This window comes from Amblyomma maculatum, chromosome 3 (assembly GCF_055883805.1).
Source record: "Amblyomma maculatum isolate TAMU_Amacu chromosome 3, ASM5588380v1, whole genome shotgun sequence".
In the NCBI taxonomy this organism is placed as follows: domain Eukaryota; kingdom Metazoa; phylum Arthropoda; class Arachnida; order Ixodida; family Ixodidae; genus Amblyomma; species Amblyomma maculatum.
This window is the reverse complement of record NC_139346.1, coordinates 38,149,576-38,169,163: the sequence shown is the minus strand read 5'-3', so window position 1 is coordinate 38,169,163 and position 19,588 is coordinate 38,149,576. Positions and strand designations below refer to the sequence as shown.

Here is a 19,588-nt window from a genome sequence, read left to right as displayed (position 1 = left end):
GGAGCATCAAGGGACCAGAAGTGGAAATTGTGACAGATTTTCTCTTCTTGGGCTCCAAGATCACCCCGGAAGGAGACTGCAGGCATAAAATTAGGAGGTGCCTGCTTCTGGGAAAGAGAGCCTTGGCTAGCCTTGACCGCATAGTAAAGAGCAGAGACATTACACTTCCAACAAAGATTCGTATAACTCGTGCTATGGTCTTTCCAGTTGTGATGTATGCATGCACAGTTGGACTGTGAAGAAGGCTGACCGCCGAAAAATTGACGCGTTTGAACTGTGGTGCTGGCGGAGACTCTTCAGAGTTCTTTGGACGGCCGGAAGATCAAATCAGTCGATGTTGTCGACCATAAACCCTGACTGCTCATTGGAGGGTCAAGTTCTAAAGTTAAAGCTCAGCTACTTTGGTCATCTGATGAGAAGAGAGGAGCCGCTGCAGAAAGATTTGATGTTGGGAAAGGTTGATGGTCGCCGGAGAAGGGGTAGGCAGCGAACGCGATGGTTAGATGGCATCCTCGAGGCACTGCAGATGAATTTATGTGATGTTAGGAAGATAGTGAGAGAGCGGAAAGCGTGGCGTGACATGGTCCATAGGGTCACGAAGAGTTGGACACGACTGAACGACTGAACTGACCCGGTCGTTTAGCCTCCGCAAGACAAATTCCCCTTCCTCTTCCGCGTTTGGCGGAATGTCAGGCGTGGCACTCCGCCTGCGCGAAAAAAAAAGAAAACGGGCGAGGGAGCGAGCGCCTCTGCATTCAGTCGGTCCGTGAAGAGAGTAAAGCGCGCACCGAGCGGTAGACACCCATCTTTCACCTTTGGACAGCGAGACGGACCAATGGACGTCGTTCGTAGGAAGTACGTCATTACTGTGGCTCGACAGGACTGCGCAGGAAACGGGGAAGCTGGCTTCCCGAAGGAGAACATGTGAGAGCTTTGATTTGTATTTTCGTTGCTTTGCGGCGCACGTGTCACTGTAGCATTTTGCACACACTATCTCCGGTGCCTGATCGAAACACTGGGTTCCTTCGCCTAAAAGGTCCTTCCCTGAACAGTGGCCCTTTAATGCTATTGTGACTGGTCATAGGGTTTTCTTGGCAGGAAGTACTGGAGTGGGTCGCCATTACCACGCTATAGTTCCATCACACATAAACTACTGTCACCTTGTTTGGGGTATAACATCCAAAATAAATCTGAGTACCATACTTGGTCTCCAAAAAAAGGCAATTAGACTGATCGCTGGTGCATGTTTCACTGCCCACATGGAAACAATAATTCCGCATAATAGAATTCATCGTGTGCATACCATATTTCAGTATCAGTTACTTGACTGCTTCAAATTGTCACCTCAGTGCTTTACCGACTTCTTGAAGGATATTGCTGGACTTAATCCTAACATAAAACCCTTTCACACGAGACGTAAACAAATATGCGATGTTCTTCGAACGAGAACGTTATACGGTAACCGGAGCCTCCGTTTTACATTACCATGCATACTAAATCATTACAGCATACTGAACCCAAACATCTTTGCCGCCTCAATTAAGGACTTTAAACTGTATTTCGTTAATTCCTCACCGTCCTTCTGTACTTTGTATTCCTTGTCTTAACATTATCATAAGAATAGTCACTTTATTTTCATTACGTTTTGCCATGTTGCGTGTATACCATTAGATGATTGTTGGCAGTTAATTTACTGTGCTAGTTTTTAATTTCCTGTTTCATTCATATATTTGTGCTCCTTCTATCAATCTGTGCTTCACAATTTTGATGTTATATATGTATATGTTCGCCTTGATCTCACACGTCTTGTTGCTCTGCTTTTACTGGGCCTCGGGCATCTCTCAAGCTGTCGTTGTAGCTTTTCGCCTGAGGTCTATTCTCTGTATATTACTGGAAATAAAATTTTTTGCAATACTTTTTTCAATATTCAATTTCTGTGTTTATTTTTTAAGCATCGGGTCGATGCTTTTTCAAGAGGGGAGTAATGCCCCAAATTATTCAGATGTTTATTTGTTCTTTTCCTGACAGCTCCGGTATGCGGCCTTATCCCTCTGATTCAGGCACGGAATAGACCGATCCCACCGATCCCACCGGCCGGATTCACGAGGCAACTGCTGCCGCGGTGCATGCTGGTACATGTATTGTCAACCGACCACTCCAGCCGCCCGGAGTGGCTGCGTGCCGTAGGGCCGCGGTGAGAACGAACGAATTTTAGCTCATGTGTATGCCAGAGTGCATTGGAAAAACATTCGCCTGTTTCGTTCCTGGGCACTATAACTGGACATGGGACAAATAACTCGTTTTACGCATTTAGGCGATAGCTTATACAGCTCGTTCGGAAGAAAAGTCATCGGCGTTGTAAACAGTAAGAGTAATAGTTGAAGGCACCGCGTGTCGGAAATGAAGGGGGATGCGTAAAAAATCGTATCATGGTAATTTGTGCTTCTATTGTTTGACGATTGGTGTGTGATAGGCGAAGACGAACCAGTGGAGTAAATGTCAATGTGGTTAATCGATTAAATAAGGTGATTAAAGAAATTAGGAAATGGTTGGTTCAATAGTGTCAAAACGCTCAGAATAAAAGCCAATTTCATGATACTAACTTGGAAAACTTAGTGCAGTTGACCAAATAATTAGTTGAAATAAATGTTGAAATGAAACGTTGCATGTCATATTCTCTGAATAAAAAGCCACTCTTGGTGGTGTCGTTTATGAAAATTTATAATGTGCAATGGAAAAAAATTAAAAATTATCAAGCTTGGGTTTGAAAGATGTCGAAATGCTCACAATGAAAATTCAACGCTTGACAATTCTGATTAAGAAACGTTAGCTTGTAATTGATCAAATAATGTTTAACAATTAAAAATTGAAAATTGGAAAACCGAGCTTCAAGGTGCTAAAAAGGATCAGAATGGGAAGTCAGTGCTTTATGATTCTAAGGAAGAAATGTTAGAGTGGAATTGATCAATTATGCAGTTGAAATATTTGAAAAATGAAGAATTAGCGAAAGGCCCTAAATGGTGTCAAAATTATCGGAAAGAAAAACCAATGTGTTGTGATGTTAATTGAGGAAATTTAATGTATGTAAGTGGTTGAATAATGAAATAATTGAAAAAAGAACCAATCGTAAAAACGGCGTTCAAAAGTGTCAAAATGCTCTTGATGAAATGTCAATGCTTGATGGTGCTAAATAGAAAAATTTTGAGTATGCAATTGGTCAAAATATTTGAAATAATAGAAAAAATATGTTTTAAACAGCGTTCAAAAGTGTTAAAACCAGTTTGACACCTTTGAATGCAATTTTTATTCTTAAACAATCACTCAAAGTTTTACTTGACCAATTAGACACTTTAAATTTTTGTTACCCTCCTCTATCATTGAGCTTTCGTTATGTGTGTGTCACAGCTTTTCAAGATTTTTGCATTTTTTTTTTATTTCGAATAAATGATTGGTTCATTGCACACTCTCAATCTTTTTATTAGTTTATCAAGCATTGGCTTTTCGTTTTATGCATATTAACACCTTTGCATGACCTTTTTCTATTTCTTGGTTGTTTGAATCATTTTATAATTACACTTTACATTTGCTCATTATATCATCCAGCATTGGCTTTTCATTCTGAGCATTTTGACACCTTTTAACCCTTTACCAATTTTCCTTTTTCTTTAATTCATCAACTAATTACATTGACTTTTTAGTCGCTATCGCCTATCACACACCAATCAACCGTCAATCACCAGAACTGCAAATTACCATGATGCGAGTTTTTTATGCAGCTCTTGATTATTTCCGATACGCGCTTCGCAACTGAACGAGGCTATTGCTTAAAAGAAGATTTAAGGACGCTTAGAACGCTTGTTTTGCATGTAACAGTCACTATAATTTTGTGAAATAATGGAAACGAATTTTTTCGGCGGTGAAGTGTGAGAAATGTGCGTTGAGTTCCTGTGGAGAGTAGACTGCAGTAGTGCGGTCGCATGTGCGCCAGTATGCGCACGCTGACCAGCCGGCATCAGACCACAACAAACATGGTTGCGGTGCAGCTGCGGGGGACAGATGGATGGATGGATTTATTGAACGGAAGGACAGGTAGGTTGGCCGGAATGTTTAAAATCTGGCCTGCTACTCTGCACTGGGCAAGGAGAAGGGGAGGAGAATGAAGATCAAGATGGGTGACGATGTGGGAGAAGGAATATGAAATATGTATACGTCTTCCCTTTCCTATAAACCAATTCACAATCTCCGCTAAGCGTAGGAAGCTGGCTAGTTGGTTTCTCACAATTTCCAAGTGGTCCAAATTATTACATATGCCTCCACTACCGACACGCCTTTCTCTCTTCTTTCACTCCCGAGTTCCTCCGTTCCCTTATGGCACGGTTCAGGTGCCCATAGAAAAGTGGGTGGCAAATACTGTACTATCGGGGCCAAACTCTGTGGACCATAGAGTTTCGACAGCTTGCTTTACAAGCGCGATTCAAGTCCGGTGGCGCACAAAACACGGCAAAGAGCTCGCACTGCCTGGACATCCTTATCCTTGTCCTGCCAAGCGCCCAGAGGCAGATCCTCCGACAGAAACCTCTTGTCCAAATAATTCAAGAAAGCGGCTAGCACATTTCTTTCTCACGCATACACTGAGCACACAAATAATATATGCTCCATAGTCTCGCGGAAGTAGCAAGTTGAACATTCCAGGGAGTCTACCTGTCCTATTAAATGTAAGCATCTGCGCGTGAAAGCCACGTTTAAACAAAATTTATTTAGCAAGCATACATGGATGACGCCGAATATCACGTGGAACACAAAATTTCAATGTTTGATCGAGCCTTTTAGATGAATGTTTCGGGCGTCTGGCTGTGCCCAGTAAGCTGCCGTAGCACTCTTCACACAGTTCGTGATAAGACACATCGTATCCGCTGTTCAAAAAGGCACAGCTGATGGGAGGCCATTATTGAGTGCACTTTTCACTTCTCTATTGGCCAGTTCATTTCCACGGAGCCTGCAGTGGACAGGGATCCATTGAAACATTATCCTGCGGCCTTGCAGCTGGGCAGATGTGAATAGCTCCATATTGTTTGGTACCAAGGACTGGTAGGCAGTGTGGCGTACGAAGTTTTCAAAATTTGAAAATGTAGTCTTTCAGTCCGTGAATATACACCATTTTTGAGGTGGTTCCCCACGTAGGTAGAGAATAGACTCCCAAATGGTTACAAGTTCAGCAGCGGTTGATGTAGAAGTATGTCCCAAAAGGAAATGTAGAGTCGTTTTCTGAGCTGGTAGGACCACAGCTGCAGCGGATGCCTGTACTGACACAGATCCGTCGGTGTATACGTGATTATAATTAGGATATGCTGGCCAGATGTGCGCCAGAGTTAGTTGTTTCAGACCACTAATTAGCACAATTGATTTCATTAGTATCCTGGTGGTGATGGTAGAGCGGGACAATATGGGAGGGCCTATCCTGTGGGTACTTGCGACTGATTTGCAGCGGAGTGGACTTTTAAAACTGCAGTCCGGCTGCTCGTCCAGAATCTTGCTCAGTTGCTTACAACGGTGTCGTGTAAGTGATCGTAAATATACACGATGTACTTCGTGTGACAAGTATATCGATATTGGGCGAGCATGTGCCTCTTCATTTCTGCCTTTGTTAAAGGTGCATCTGTATAGTCCAAGGCATATTTTCAGTGCCTGCATTTGCACGCTCTCTAAAGTCCGCAAGCAAGAATAATCTCATATAAGAGAGTACTGGGAGACTGTACTGGATGTAGCCGACAAATAGAGTCTCATAAAGCCGCAGTGCGGAGCGCTCAGTTGGACTCCATTTGATGCCACTTATGAAAAGAAATACATGGCAAAGGTGATTAGCCTTTTTTTCACCACATTATTATGCTTCGACCAAGATAGTCTCTGGTCAATAATTATTCCCAAGAATCTGTGCTGGAGACATACGGTACTACAACTCCATGAAGAGTAATCGGGCATGGGTGACACATTTTGCCGTAAATGCGATCACTGCACACTTTTGTACCGCTAAAAGCAAACCTTGCCGCCGTAAGTACATCGACGTTGATGACACAACTCGCTCCAATCTCGCACGTAGTTGTGGGCGCGTCGAACCAGACACCCAGGTGCAGATGTCTTCAGCATATGCACTGATGTGGATTTATTTTAATGGCAGCTCACTAACCAGGCCAATTAGCCTAATGTAAATAAAGTTGGACTGAGGACTCCTCTCGGTGAAGCTTCACGAAAGAGCAAAAATCACCCAGTACATAGCCGTTACCGCATTAAGCTGTGCGATTCAAGCCTGGCGTCTCCCCTTTTACCTTTGATAATTACACTTCACGTGCTGCGCAGCCAAACTTCTGGTACCTGCAGCTCACTCTGATAGCGGGTAGTATCTCCATCAGGCGTAATCATGTAAACTGGGAGTCCATTGAGATACCTTAAAATCCACAGGTACAGCCGGTCAAATCCCACGTGGTCAAGTCCATCAACAATAGCATCATGGAGGACGTTGTTGTAAGCCCTCTTTATACCTAAAAAGACAGCAGCTACTAGTCGACAGTGATGTCTTTCGTGTTCAGGTGTCGCCACAAGGTCGATGACGTTGTCGATAGAAGAACGTCCCCGGCGAAATCCAGTCATCATATTCGGACAAACACCATTACTTTTTTGAAACCACTCAAGTTTTGCCAGAAGCATTCGTTCCATAACTTTTCCAACACAGCTTGCTAGGGAAACTGGCCTGTATGAGGTAAACTTCGAGATGAGGCTTTCCAAGCTTCAAAATTTGTGACGCTTTGGAACACTAAAGTGCGATAAACGAAAGCCTTTGTTTGAAACTTCGCTGATTCCTGGTTTTACTGCATTTGCTTCTATAGGCTGTGCGGTGCGGCGTTCGCGGAAGTGTCAAATGAAAGGCGCCCTACAGACGCCTGATTTGGTATGACTAGATAGCGTAAGTTATCATCCAACATATAGCGCCCCGAATTAACCAAGTTTTCGAGCGTGTCTTCGTGACCTAGAGATAACGTGAATTAAAGGGTCTAGGCAGCATGATTATATCATCCTCACATGCGAAAAGAGAGGCCCGAGCTGGCAGCTTCACGAGACCCTACATCAGCTCAGGCACGTACAAGGGTGAACCACATTACAGCTAAGGCTCGCAACTATGAGCGGGATCTAGCACGATGGCAGTGGTATACTTGATGTGAACAGTTTAATACCAATTCATGAAATGCATCTCTCTGGCGAACTTTACGGGCAATGGAACAAGGTCGCCGTAGTCCCGACGCAGCGACTACCGCATGCTTCGCAGCTAACTTGTCTCCGGACAATTTTGCCAGAGAAGCGGCACAGACGTTTTTTCCATAGTATGATGTGTTGCCTCCCTCGGCTACCATTGCTAACGTTGTAGGGATTGCATCACACATAGACAGACTGCCAACAGCAGACGACATGGATGCCATTACCAGTCCTTCCTCCATGCCTGAGTTGCTTGCAGCAATATATGAGACCAAACGGAAGACATCACCCGGTCCGGATGCCATTCCATACGAAGTGTACACGAACCTCAGTAACGCTGTACTCCCTAAGCTTCTTGACACCATTAACAAGGTATGGCTAGACGACTCTGTATCCGACACCTGGAAATCAGCCATTGCGATCCCATTTCCAAAACAAGGGAAGCCACCGACGGACCTCGACAACTTTCGACCCATTTCTCTAACATCAACACTGTGCAAGCTGTCAGAAAAAATGTTAGCCACACGATTATCCATGTGGCTGGGACAGCCTGGTTTCTACCACACCGCACAAATTGGCTTCCGTCCATCCACAGGAACTGAAGATCGGCTGGCGTTTTTCGCCTCACAAGTTCTCTCGTCAACCCGCAGCCGCAATGTGCGTACCAGTCTCGCGATGGATGTCAAAGAGGCGTATGATGACATTACCCACGACGCCATTTTGAAATGTATTGACACTGCATTTCCCTCTTAGGGTATGCAGTTTAGTAAACTCCTTACCTTGAAAACAGGAAATTTGCAATAAAGCTTAATGGCGATTCCATCCGATCATTTGTCCCTGTTCGCGGTGTACTCCAGGGCTCGGTACTGTCAACAACGCTGTTTAATATTGCCTTTATTCCCCTTGCATGGCGCTTACACAATGTCCTTGAGGACAACTTTTTGCTCTATGCTGATGATATCACGGTGTGGAGTACACACCATGACCTGTTTACTCAAGCAGCAGCCTTGCAGTCAGCCTTGGATATTACTGCCAACTATGTTAAATCTGTCGGCCCAGTGCTTTCCACGAGCAAAGCTATGTTCACATCGGTCGCCAACCGCTGGGGTCGCCGTAAACTCACGGCGACGCCGATCCGTCTCCAACTATCGGAATCCCCCTTCACGAAAGTGAGACATTGAAAAGTCTGGGACTATCGCTCCATCAGTCGGGAATGCAACCGCATGGCTTTCTCAGGCTAAAAAGCAGGCGATGCAGACCTTGGACCTAATAAGACGTATTGCTCCTAAGTCCGGTGGTACTCGCTACCACGTCGCACGGCATTTGGTGACAGCGGTTCTGCAGCAATGCCTCATATATCAAGCACAGCTTCAGCACTTGACAAGAGCTCAATGAGAGCGCCTAGAAGCAGTAAATAGAGAGGCTATGGAACCATCACTTGTCTCCCCCGCATCACAGCGGTCGTGGCACTACAAGAGAACGCTCAGCTCAACACAGAGATGGTACAGCAATTGCACGGTGATGCTCGTAGCCTTAAGGCGACCCTTTGCACTCACCGCGAGCACTCCAGGCATATGCTGCATTGCACCCCATATTACGGCTCACATCGCCAGTTCTTCCTCCACGGAATTTTGTTCAGCTGTGCGAGAAAAAATCTACTAACCTTCATAGATCAACGGTGTCTTACGAGGCATTATCCCTTCGTGAAAGGATCGTAGAGCAAGACACCAAGCTGCACAAAGGCTCAATAATTGCATATGTAGTGCCAGCATTGATGGATATGAAACGACAACTACAATTTATTGTCCTTGTAAGCCGGCGCTTAATAACACATCCCGACATCAATTTGCAGAATCTCCTTCTTTTTCTGATGAGCTGGTTGCCGTCCAAGACGCGCTTCGCTCTCTCTCCGTCACAACCTTGCTACCTGTAGCCAAAATTGTCATCCGCACGACGCCCTACAAGCAATACATCTGCTCCGACGCGTCAGTCTATACTCAGCAATCTGCCAAAATATACTCCGTCTGCCGGCTCGCATCTCGCAAACCAATCGAATTGAGTGTGTCCCACGTGGCCTACTCCGTTCGCAAACCTCTGCACATTCTGCAATCCGCCAGGCGACTCTACCTTCATTAATGACACGCTTCCTCACTATGGATGATGCCCACTCTGCTTTCTACAAGAAAAGAGCACCTCCGGCGCCGCAAACGTGCTCTTGTTCCCCCGGGTGCGGTAACCCTCCTCAGCGGTGTTACCCGCACGGAGGAGGTTGCGCTGCGGAGGATCCCGGTTGGGGTTGCCCTCACACCTGCTGTGACACGAACATGGCTTCAATATCAATATTTCTTTCAACGTCTAGGATGTCCTATCTGCAAGTCACAAGATCATGAGGCAGATATTCACCACTTGTGGGTTTAACCGGCACTGATGCCTACGAGAATTCGGCACATGACGGCAGTGGGCTTTTCACCGAACAACCCATCTTCATACATAGCCTTATTAGAACAGCCAACTTTTTTCTTTCATTTAAAAACCCCTTTATATTTTTACATATTCCATTATACCCTGCGGTAATCAGCAACGTTATTAAAAAAACTATCTTAACTAGTTCGCTTCGATTCATGCGGTTCTTTTACCGAGCACATTATTCCGGCGGGAGCGTTTGCATTTAAGCCCCAATTTTCGACGTTGCGCACGATTTAAACATCCGATTACGTGGAATTTTATTAACAATATGACTGAAGAGTCTGCTCGTTCAGTTTGTTTACCGAAGGTTTAGTAGTGACAAGGGTTGCTACTCTTGATATTGCCCAAAAGACGGCATATGTCTAAAGCTATGTGCAATTATTACGTCATGTCCCTCATCACATGGCCAGGGAATGGGCGTTATGTTGTCTAATAAAGTAAAATTTCCGCGCGGCTGGAAACTTCAACACCGTCTTGAAAACCTAGCTTCTGTTTGTGCCAAAAATTTGTAACTCTAATGTGGCTCAGTGTCTAAGGCTACCTAATTGCTGAAGAAGGAATTCAAAATGAATTATGGAGATGTTAAATTGCTTGAAATGAGGAGGTGAAACGTTCAAAAAAAGAAGGTGCAAGAGTATAAACACATTGGGCTTAGGAAGTCAGGACATTTTGTTATGTTTAAAGCTACACTTTGTGCTTCAAACCTTCAAAAATACTTCCTTTGAACGTTTTCTGGACGTATCGACCATTAATTTTCGCAGTCTCTCCGTGTACTGCCACATCACGATTATTTTCTGCTCACAAGATGCCGACCTGCTTAAAGATTATCTCGGAGTTTTCACAGAGTTTAAGTAGGAGGTTTAGGCTCACAGCCCGCGATGACACGTTTCATATGAGCTCCTTTTCATTGATCTCCTCAGTGTCATTACAACTCTTTCGGCTAAAAACAAAAAAAATTGCACACTCACAGCAGAATTAGCTTGTCCAAGACAGAACAGTGAACTTCTTGAATTTGCGTTGAGGATGTGTGTGATGCTCTTAAAGTGCACACCAACTTTTCCAAAGCAAATTCCAGGATCAACGCCTTAGAGTGCACGCCAACCTTTCCAAAGCAAAGTCCAGGATTAACGCCTTACATCGATCACAGAACGTCAGCACATGTAATTCTCTCTGCAATACCACGAGAAATGTCTTTGTTTAGTGTGTCTTGAGTTGAGACCAAATTGCCAACCTTCGCTGGATCATGGAAAAAGCAAGAGAGTTCCAGAAACCCATCTACTTCTGCTTTATTTATTATGCGAAAGCGTTTGACTGCGTAGATCACAGCAGATTGTGGCAAGCTCTCCAAGAGATGGGAGTTCCAATTCACCTCATCTGTCTCCCCAGGAACCTGTATGAAGGGCAAGAGGCCACAGTCAGAACTGGGCGTGGTCTTACTGATTGGTTTCCGATTGAGAAAGGAGTGAGGCAAGGCTGCATACTGTCGCCCTGCCTATTTAACCTATATGCAGAGTGCATCATGAGGATGGCCGGTCTGGACGAGTCTTCAGCTGGAGTGAAGATTGCTGCAAAACGTATCAACCACCTTAGATATGCGGTTGATACCACTTTAATGGCAGAAAGTGAAGTGGAACTCAAGAGACTTCTGATGCGCGTACAAAAAGAGAGTGAGAGGTTTGGGCTTAAACTGAACATTAAAAAGACAAAGATCATGGCGTCTTGCCCTATCAAGTCCTGGAGCATCAAGGGACAAGAAGTGGAAGCGGTGACAGATTTTCTCTTCTTGGGCTCCAAGATTACCTCGGAAGGAGACTGCAGCCATGAAATTAGGAGACGCCTGCTTCTGGGAAAGAGAGCAATGGTTAGCCTTGACCGCCTAGTAAAGAGCAGAGGCATTAGTCTGCCAACCAAGATCCGTATAACTCGTGCTATGGTCTTTCCAGTTGCAATGTATGGATCCAAGAGTTGGACTGTGAAAAAAGCTGACCGCCGAAGAATTGACGCGTTTGAATTGTGGTGCTGGCGAAGACTGTTGAGAGTTCCTTGGACTGCCAGAAGATCAAATCAGTCGATATTGTCGACCATAAACCCTGACTGCTCATTGGAAGGTCAAATTCTAAAGTTAAAGCTCAGCTAGTTTGGTCATCTGATGAGAAGGGAGGAGTCGCTGGAGAAAGATTTGATGTTGGGAAAGGTTGAGGGTCGCCGGAGAAGGGGTAGGCAGCGAACGCGATGGTTAGATGGCATCCTCGAGGCACGGCAGATGAAGTTAGGTGATGTTAGGAAGATAGTGAGAGACTGGAAAGCGTGGCGTGACATGGTCCATAGGATCACGAAGAGTCGGACACGACTGAACGACTGAACTGAACTGTGTCTTGAGTAATTCAGAGGTTATTCCGCGATAGTAAAACCTACTTACAAACAAGGCAACGTCTCTCCCTCTCACTGCATGGTTTAACCTTACTGCAATCGCAGCGATTAGAAGAGTGATATGCGATTCTATGGATGTCGCCGATATGTTGGCCTTCGCAGTATGCTTAGTAATGAGTACTTTTCACAAAGATAACATGATGAATTGCAAACGCTCTCTACACATATTTAGCTTCCCTGAAGTTGAGTGCCGTTACCTTTTTTTTTGGCAGGACCTCCGTCAGCAGCAGCTGAAACAATACTTCTTCTAAACACATCAGACAATCGTAAAAGCACTACGAGCAATATCCACCACTCGCTTGCCAAGGCCAATGAAAACGAATTCTCTAAATGAAATAATGCTGCAAAAATATAAGTAAGTCACATTTTTATTCTCAAACGCATACTTAGTATGCTTCTGCAGGTACTTTTGCATAACCGTGTTTACCTATGCTGACAAGTGCACAACACTACATGGTGCCCATCGCGCATGCATAACTGGAGCATGTGGCATGCAGAAAATTAAACCAATGGGCACACATTCACCATAGCTAGATCATGTCTGTTAAAGGAATGGCTAACATATTCAAAACGTTTGGCAAACGCTTAGGATATTAATCACAACCCACACTATTGTTCTTCCAATTTTCTAGTTATTATAATTGGGCATGCAGTTTCATTTCTTCAAAATAAAAAAAGAAAGTATGTACAACGCCGTGGTATGCATTCCCACTGGATTTGAATCGAATGGTTGATTTTCAGATGTCGTTAAGTGGTTTACTATTCGTACTGTGCCCTCTTGCTAATAGAAGGTTTAAAAGGCGTGCCCAAAGCAACCTCTCCCCCCTCAGCAGGCTATCTGTAAGGCACCGTAAAGTTCAGAGGTCAGCAGCTATGCTAAAAAGGGGAACTGCAGACAGTGTTGGTCGAAACGAATCAATATGGTGCGCTCAGCACACACAATTTGTCGAGTACTGCGGAAAAACCTTCCGCTGGCTTTTGGCATAATGGTTACAATTTGGATATTCTGCTGGAGGCCAGCTCGAACGGCGCCTGCCATCCCCCAAAGGCCTTCTCAAGCTCCGTCGCCACGGCCAGGCACAGCCTGTCCATGTAGGGCGCCGCAATCACTTGCACTCCCACGGGGCGACCGTCCGAGGTGGTGCCCGTGGGCACGGCAGTGCTAGGCAGGCCGGCCGCATTAGCTGGGGCCGTCAGTGACACGTGACCCGGTCTCATAGCATGCTCGTTGTGGAATGGCGCCGGGCCCAAGGCAGCAGGACAAGTCAGCACACCGTCCTCGCCCAACGAAGACAAAAGAAACTCTCTGAAGTCTCGTGCCATGGCCAGGTAACGTCGCGAGGTCTTGGAGCTGGGGTTCGGCAGCAGGTAGCGCTCGATGAAAGTGACGATGACGGCAGGGAAAGTATGCACTGATCTGCAAGCAGGAAGAAATTGCTTATGCGCGTTTATATGTAAGCGTACACGCAATGTATACAAAATATTTTAGCCAATGTGAGCTGTATGCCTTCCGCGCGCTGTGACAGCTCAGAGAGACACCATTTCCTTGCATCAGATGCTTTCGTCTCGTCATCAGGTAGACCTTTTTTGGAGTCGTTCAAAATGATCTGTGGAACAGGCCTCACTATACTGACATTTAACTGGAGGCGAAGAAGTTACTCACACCACGGCAATTTAATTTTTCGATGCCATATCAACCCTGTCGAAGGTATGTGAGAAAAAGCACTGAAGCGCCATATTTGGTTGCAATGAGCAGAAACGCGTTGTCGCCCTGTTAAGCTAGATGGAAACTAACCAGTGCAGTTATGTGATTGGGCGAGCCAGGACCAGCCTGACGTACAGTCCCCAACACAAAATGTTAGCCATACCCAACGAAGAAAGAACGTCACTATACGGTAAACGACAAATATGTTCATAGACTGTTTATGATCTTAGATTCTCTCTTCGTACGAATGATAATTTTGTGGCATTGCTTCCGGTAAATTATACAAACCTTCAAGAGCCGACAAGAATCGTTCTGTGGGAACTAGGAGCGCTATGTAACTAGTGCAAGGACCTTGCGCGTGCTCTGGAATCTATCTTGAATTCTTACAAAGCACACACAGTCGCTTATCATAACAGCTGTTACTTTGTAGCGTTTTATTACACACTTCAATCGTGTAACTTGAAGACAGCAGACTTCCTTTCAACGGCATAAATTTAGCTACAAGCTTTTCCTTACCGATGGCTCAAATTGTCTCAAAACTTTTCAGGTAGTTGGGTATCTTCTAGCTTTCTGGAATAACTCGTAGGCGAAGCTTCTGTAGCACACATTTTGTGCAAATTTCATTTCGCGCATTTCACGCGCAGACATTTCACTTCTACAAATCATCAGTGGAAAACAGCCTGGACCACGGCTCGATAAGGCTTCATATTTCTCACGTGTCCTCCACACGTAAAATACACTTAAAGGCCCACTGTCCACCCTCCGGTCGAAAATATCTTCTTCTCCGGTGACTGTGAGACTTCGCCCCTAGAACGCAAGGCCGCAAATTGTTTTTGAAAAGAGTAACTAATAACGCAGTTACAGCCACCGCAATCACCCGATTCTGTCATGCCTCTCTCCTTCCGTTCCCTCGCAAAGGTTTTTCACTCTCCTGCCCGAGGTCGTCTAGCCTCCGCAAGACAAATTCCCCTTCCTCCTCCGCGTTTGGCGGGAGGTGGGGCGTGGCTCTCCGCGAGCGCGGAAAAAAAAAAACGGTCGAGGGAGCGCGCGCCGCTGAATTCAGTCTGGCCGTGGCGAGGGAAAAGCGCACTGCGAGCTATAGACACCCATCCTTCTCCCGTCAGTCAGCGAGACGGACCAATGGACATCGTTCGCGGTACGTACGTCATTGCTGTGGCCCGTCGGGCCAGCGCAGGAAACGGGGAAGCTGGCTTTCCGGAGGAGAGCTTGAGAGAGCTTTGAATTGTATTTTCGATGCTTTGCGGCGCGCGTGTCACTGTAGCATTTTGCACAGACTATCTCCGGTACCTGATCGAAACACTGGGCTCCTTTGCTTAAAAGGGCCTTCCCTGGACAGTGGCCTTTTAAAAACTACTTAATACCGAAGATATGTACGCCCCCTTGTAAATTTCTTGACAGTATTCGATGCTATGGACCACCGGAAAAGAATTTATTATTGCAAAATTAACAAATTATTTCTTCTGCGAACTATAGACCGTTTTACCGAGACCAAACAAAAGGTCACCAAAATACTCTCTAGCCAGATTCATTGCGCCGGCCCATTGTTGACAGTACCGAATGGGCTGTGCGTTAGCACGTTTACTGCATAGCAGAGCGGCCTTGCACCTCAGTATATTGCTGTTTGAGAGACTTAAATACCTTTATTAGCGTTCCTTTTACTGGTAATGCCATCGGGACAGCAATGCGTGATCATGGACTGCACAAAACGAAAGAAATCTCAAGATGATTGCCGAGAGCGTATGCGGGAAGCGTGCAACGACAGTCCAAGTGCGGAAGTTATATGTTTTTGCTTCACCGCTTTCCACTCCATCCTTATTAATTCGCGAATGAACGTTTTGTATAAGCCAGACAGACTAAGTACCAATAACAACTCACGAATATGATACCCATTTGACTTCCTCCGCCGTATACTAAACACGCAGGCCGGGCAGGCCGTGCCTCCCGCAAGCCCTCCACGCCAACAATACGGTGGATCGCTTCAACCAGAGCCAGAAGAGCATGCTAAAATCTATCCTTCACTTAAACAATAAGCTGGCAGCAAAAAGAAATTGCGGACCTCTGATCCATATCGTCTTGTGGATAATTGCAATACGCAAGTTTTTCAACACAGCCAGTTGGCGCTAGTGTGGCGCACTGCCCACCGTCTTCACGCTGGCTCCGCTGCTAAGGCGTCACCGAAATTTGCATCTTTCTTTTACTGATACAATGGTATCGGCAATAAGATAGTTCAATGAGAGACCATTCACTATAGCGCTGAGCAATTACAAAGCGACGTCGGATGTGCCTTCGATGCGAAACAATTTATGCCTAGCGACGAGTAGGGAGTAGTGCTCGTCAAGAGTGCCGTCGTCCGCCGCGCCAGCGGGCAGGGCCGCTTTCTAAAGCGCTGTTGTACGTGCTGAGAATTTGTCGTCTTCGCTCATAGTGCAGCTGAGAGCGTACATTTTTCGACGTTTTGCTCAACAATATGACGTGCAAACGATGCTGCTACGACGGGACGGGGATACGATGTTGCTGCGCCGCCAAACGTACACCAAGGCTGCATAAAAACGTCGATGGATGGTACTTTAGACATTACTCTTTATTTCTGTGCTGCTCTAGAACCATGGTTTATCTTGAAAGTATATATTGTTGAAGCAGGAGAGCTTGATCGTATGCTTTTCGCCCTCTGTCGCCGGCGCACCACAGACACGTATGCATTCGCCAAGCTCGGTACGTGATAGCAGCGGTTATCGTCGTAACTGCCGTGAACGCTGCCCGTGCTTTTAATGCTAAATGAAAGCAGCGCAAGATCGAATATAAATATGCACTGTCGAAAGGAAATACATGACGTGAAATTGGTCGCAATTCACGTTAAATCAATGCGGCGATGACTGGAAAGCGTCTTTCGTAGTATCTGTATTCCGCGTCCGGTAGCTGCCCGTACGCTTCATTTGGTGTGTGTTTGCGTGTACAGTTACCAATACGATTATAAAATATAATTGAAAATACATGTATCGTCAAAGATACAACAGATAAATCCTGATAGTTAACTCTGTCGAGTTCGGCGTGCGGAAGTGGAGCGCAGTCTTTCACTGTCGCCCCGGCCGCTTGTGCTGTTTCACACATCTGCCGCCATGCGAAACGGATGGTATACACTTTGCTGACGCGCTCCAACGAAGCACAAAATAGCGCCAAGGTGTCGGATAGCTTTCACGAGCACCGCGAAGCAGCGCTTTTACACTGCCGCATCGCAACATCAACACGCACAGCACAGCCCAAGATGGCGTCAAGAGGAGCCTGAGCGGGCTTTCTCAGTTTGGCTCATACGGGGTGCGACCATCAAAGCAAGATGGCGGCGCCCAGGCATCTAAACTAAAATTGTCTATATGGCAGCGGCAGCATGAGAACAAAAAAAGAGATCTAAAAGGCAGAAGAGCTCCTGCGTCGCTTTGCAAAACCACCTTGTTTTTTTACTGCACAAACCAGGGAAAGGCACCAACCATCCCAGCTCGAGAGTATTGTCAACTGTATTTCGTGCAGTCTTATATATGGTTATGCCCATGCGTTAATCTATTGTATCCATTACATTATAACTCACCTTTACAGCAATATAACATTTATTTTTCAGTTCTGTAAAGAACATGCTCCACAGAGTTGCATAACATTGCGATAAAGAAGAGGAGCATATCAATGGTGCCATATTTACGCTCTAACGACATTATATGGACTTCGGGCTGGCATTTGTTGCGATAACTTTCTCATCGTCAAGCTACAGTAGATTGAACACATCCTTGGCCACATTATTGCTCTCCTGGGAAGCCATCCTGTGGCTTTCATTTGGATAGCAAAGCCGGCACGCACAGTGCTCTGGGCGGGACGTACCTTCCACACAGAACCCTCAGCGCTTCGGTCCAAGGATTGATGGGTCGGCCTTCGGCGTTGGTGAAGTGTCGCGTGGCAAGTTCACCCTTGCTAGCACCCAGCAACGCAAGCCATATCTCGAAACCGCACGAGAGCGCCTCCAGGCTGACGCGCTCCACGCGGCTGCCGCACTGCTTCTCCAGGTGTGCGGACGCCTGCAAAAAAAGCAGGCCGGTAATAAGGATGTCTCCGCGCGAGTACATGACGGGCATCCTCTGTCGTCAGCAATGGGACGACCACTGATCAGTACGTGAAGCAGCTAAATGTGTCCACCCACTGTGTTCGTCGAAAAATGCCAGAAAACACGGCATTTTTTAGCTATGAATAATGGAACGCCGCCGAACATGCCCCGAGATTTAAAACGGAGATTTAAAAGAAAGTGTTTATGAACGTATTGATTTTGCTTAGCGTAAACTGTCACAATTACAAAGGGTTACAAACACGGATCACCTCTTGCGAGGCACCTATTTTCTTGCATAATATATATTATGAAAAAATTCCAACGACCCGTTTTCAATGAAACTCCTGATAAGAAAGACTGTGGAAGCAAGATTCCATGCACCGAAAGACTACAAAGCAAAGCGGTTCTGTATGAAGCGCGCTTGCTTCCACTCCTATTCAGTTATTTCGTAGTCAGCTTTTGCCGTTTCCAGAGAATGGCAGTTTCGATGATCGATTTACTGTGACAGAAGTAGAATAAGTTATAAGAAGTAAAACTTATCTAAGCTTAGCAAGACGTGCGAAGCAAAGCTAAAAAATTGGCTGTGGTTTAGCTTCGATTGAACCTAGCGTAAAGAGATAGCTCCGTCCGAGGCGCGCAACGCGCCTCTAATATACTCGAGATTGACATCCCGGATGCCATCTTCTTGGTCGTTCGTCCCTAATATACATATTGAAGACAGCCTTTTCTGCCAGCGATCATGTGACCATATTACTGGTGTCATGTAAGAAATGCAAAGTGGCTTTCCTCCTCGACTCAATGTACGCAATGGATTAGGGGTATGTACTGAATCTTACCGACATGTCGAGCTACTTCGCACCCCGTACTGTGCCCTAGTTTCATTTGCAGCATTGAGGAAGTAGTAGCACGGCTACCTTTAAATTGACGCTAATTAGCCTGTCAAGCGATCGCTACCGAGAAGTATTTCCGTCAAGAATTGTTCGCGATTTACGTCCATAAAAATACTTGTCTTCCTCTAAAGTCTCAACAGAAGTCAACGGGCCGAAATGCTCATCGCTGACCGTCATTGCTAATTTGTTTCTCGCGCTCTTCTTGCGTCTAGAGCCCGTTTTACGTGTCTGTAGCATGGACAGCCAGATGCGATACTGTATACGCTAACGTGAGGTGATGCGATCTCGGTAATGGCTTCGTGTTACCTCGACTTGCTACTATAGCGTGGCATACATCACGGCAGCGCGGCTTCGTAGGCTCGCCTTTTAAGCACGTAATCTGGAATGTGTTAAGATGCAATGATTACCTACATATCAGGTATTCTACGAGTAGTAAACCACGTTAATCACGACCGCTTCAGGGTATCTAAAATAAGGCTGCGCTGCTGTATCCCAGCCTTAAATTTTGATATGAACAGGTCTAGTTTGGCACTCACTCCCGCGTGCGTATCTTTCGGAGAATAGGAAGTAAAAAGGTTCTGGTCTGGTCTGGTCTTGGGCCTTAACATCCCAAAGCGACTCAGGCTATGAGAGACATCATAGTGGAGGACTCCGGAAATTTCAACCACCTGGGGCTCTTTAACGTGCACTGACATCGCACAGCACACGGGCGCCTAGCTTTTCGCCTCCATTGAAAAGCGGCCGCCG

The 19,588-nt window shown here is 45.8% G+C and overlaps 1 protein-coding gene and 1 long non-coding RNA gene across 3 annotated transcripts in view; one reads left to right on the top strand and one right to left on the bottom strand.

The window, feature by feature from the left end:
- The first annotated feature begins 3,858 nt into the window (after window positions 1–3,858).
- The window catches only part of LOC146194581 (uncharacterized), a 30,572-nt gene continuing 14,842 nt past the window's right edge, over window positions 3,859–19,588 (top strand). For both annotated transcript variants that reach the window (XR_014705887.1, XR_014705888.1), the window contains exons 1-2: window positions 3,859–4,089; window positions 12,354–12,496. This is a non-coding gene — a long non-coding RNA (uncharacterized LOC146194581). The remainder of the gene's footprint in view (window positions 4,090–12,353; window positions 12,497–19,588) is intronic.
- Window positions 12,369–19,588, bottom strand: part of LOC146194580 (fatty-acid amide hydrolase 2-like) — a 113,982-nt gene continuing 106,762 nt past the window's right edge. Inside the window, exons 7-8 of the mRNA XM_084597452.1 lie at window positions 17,732–17,925; window positions 12,369–13,558 (exon numbers count right to left, since the gene is read on the bottom strand). Coding sequence (XP_084453578.1) covers window positions 13,132–13,558; window positions 17,732–17,925 — 621 coding nt within the window. The 3' untranslated portion in view covers window positions 12,369–13,131. The remainder of the gene's footprint in view (window positions 13,559–17,731; window positions 17,926–19,588) is intronic.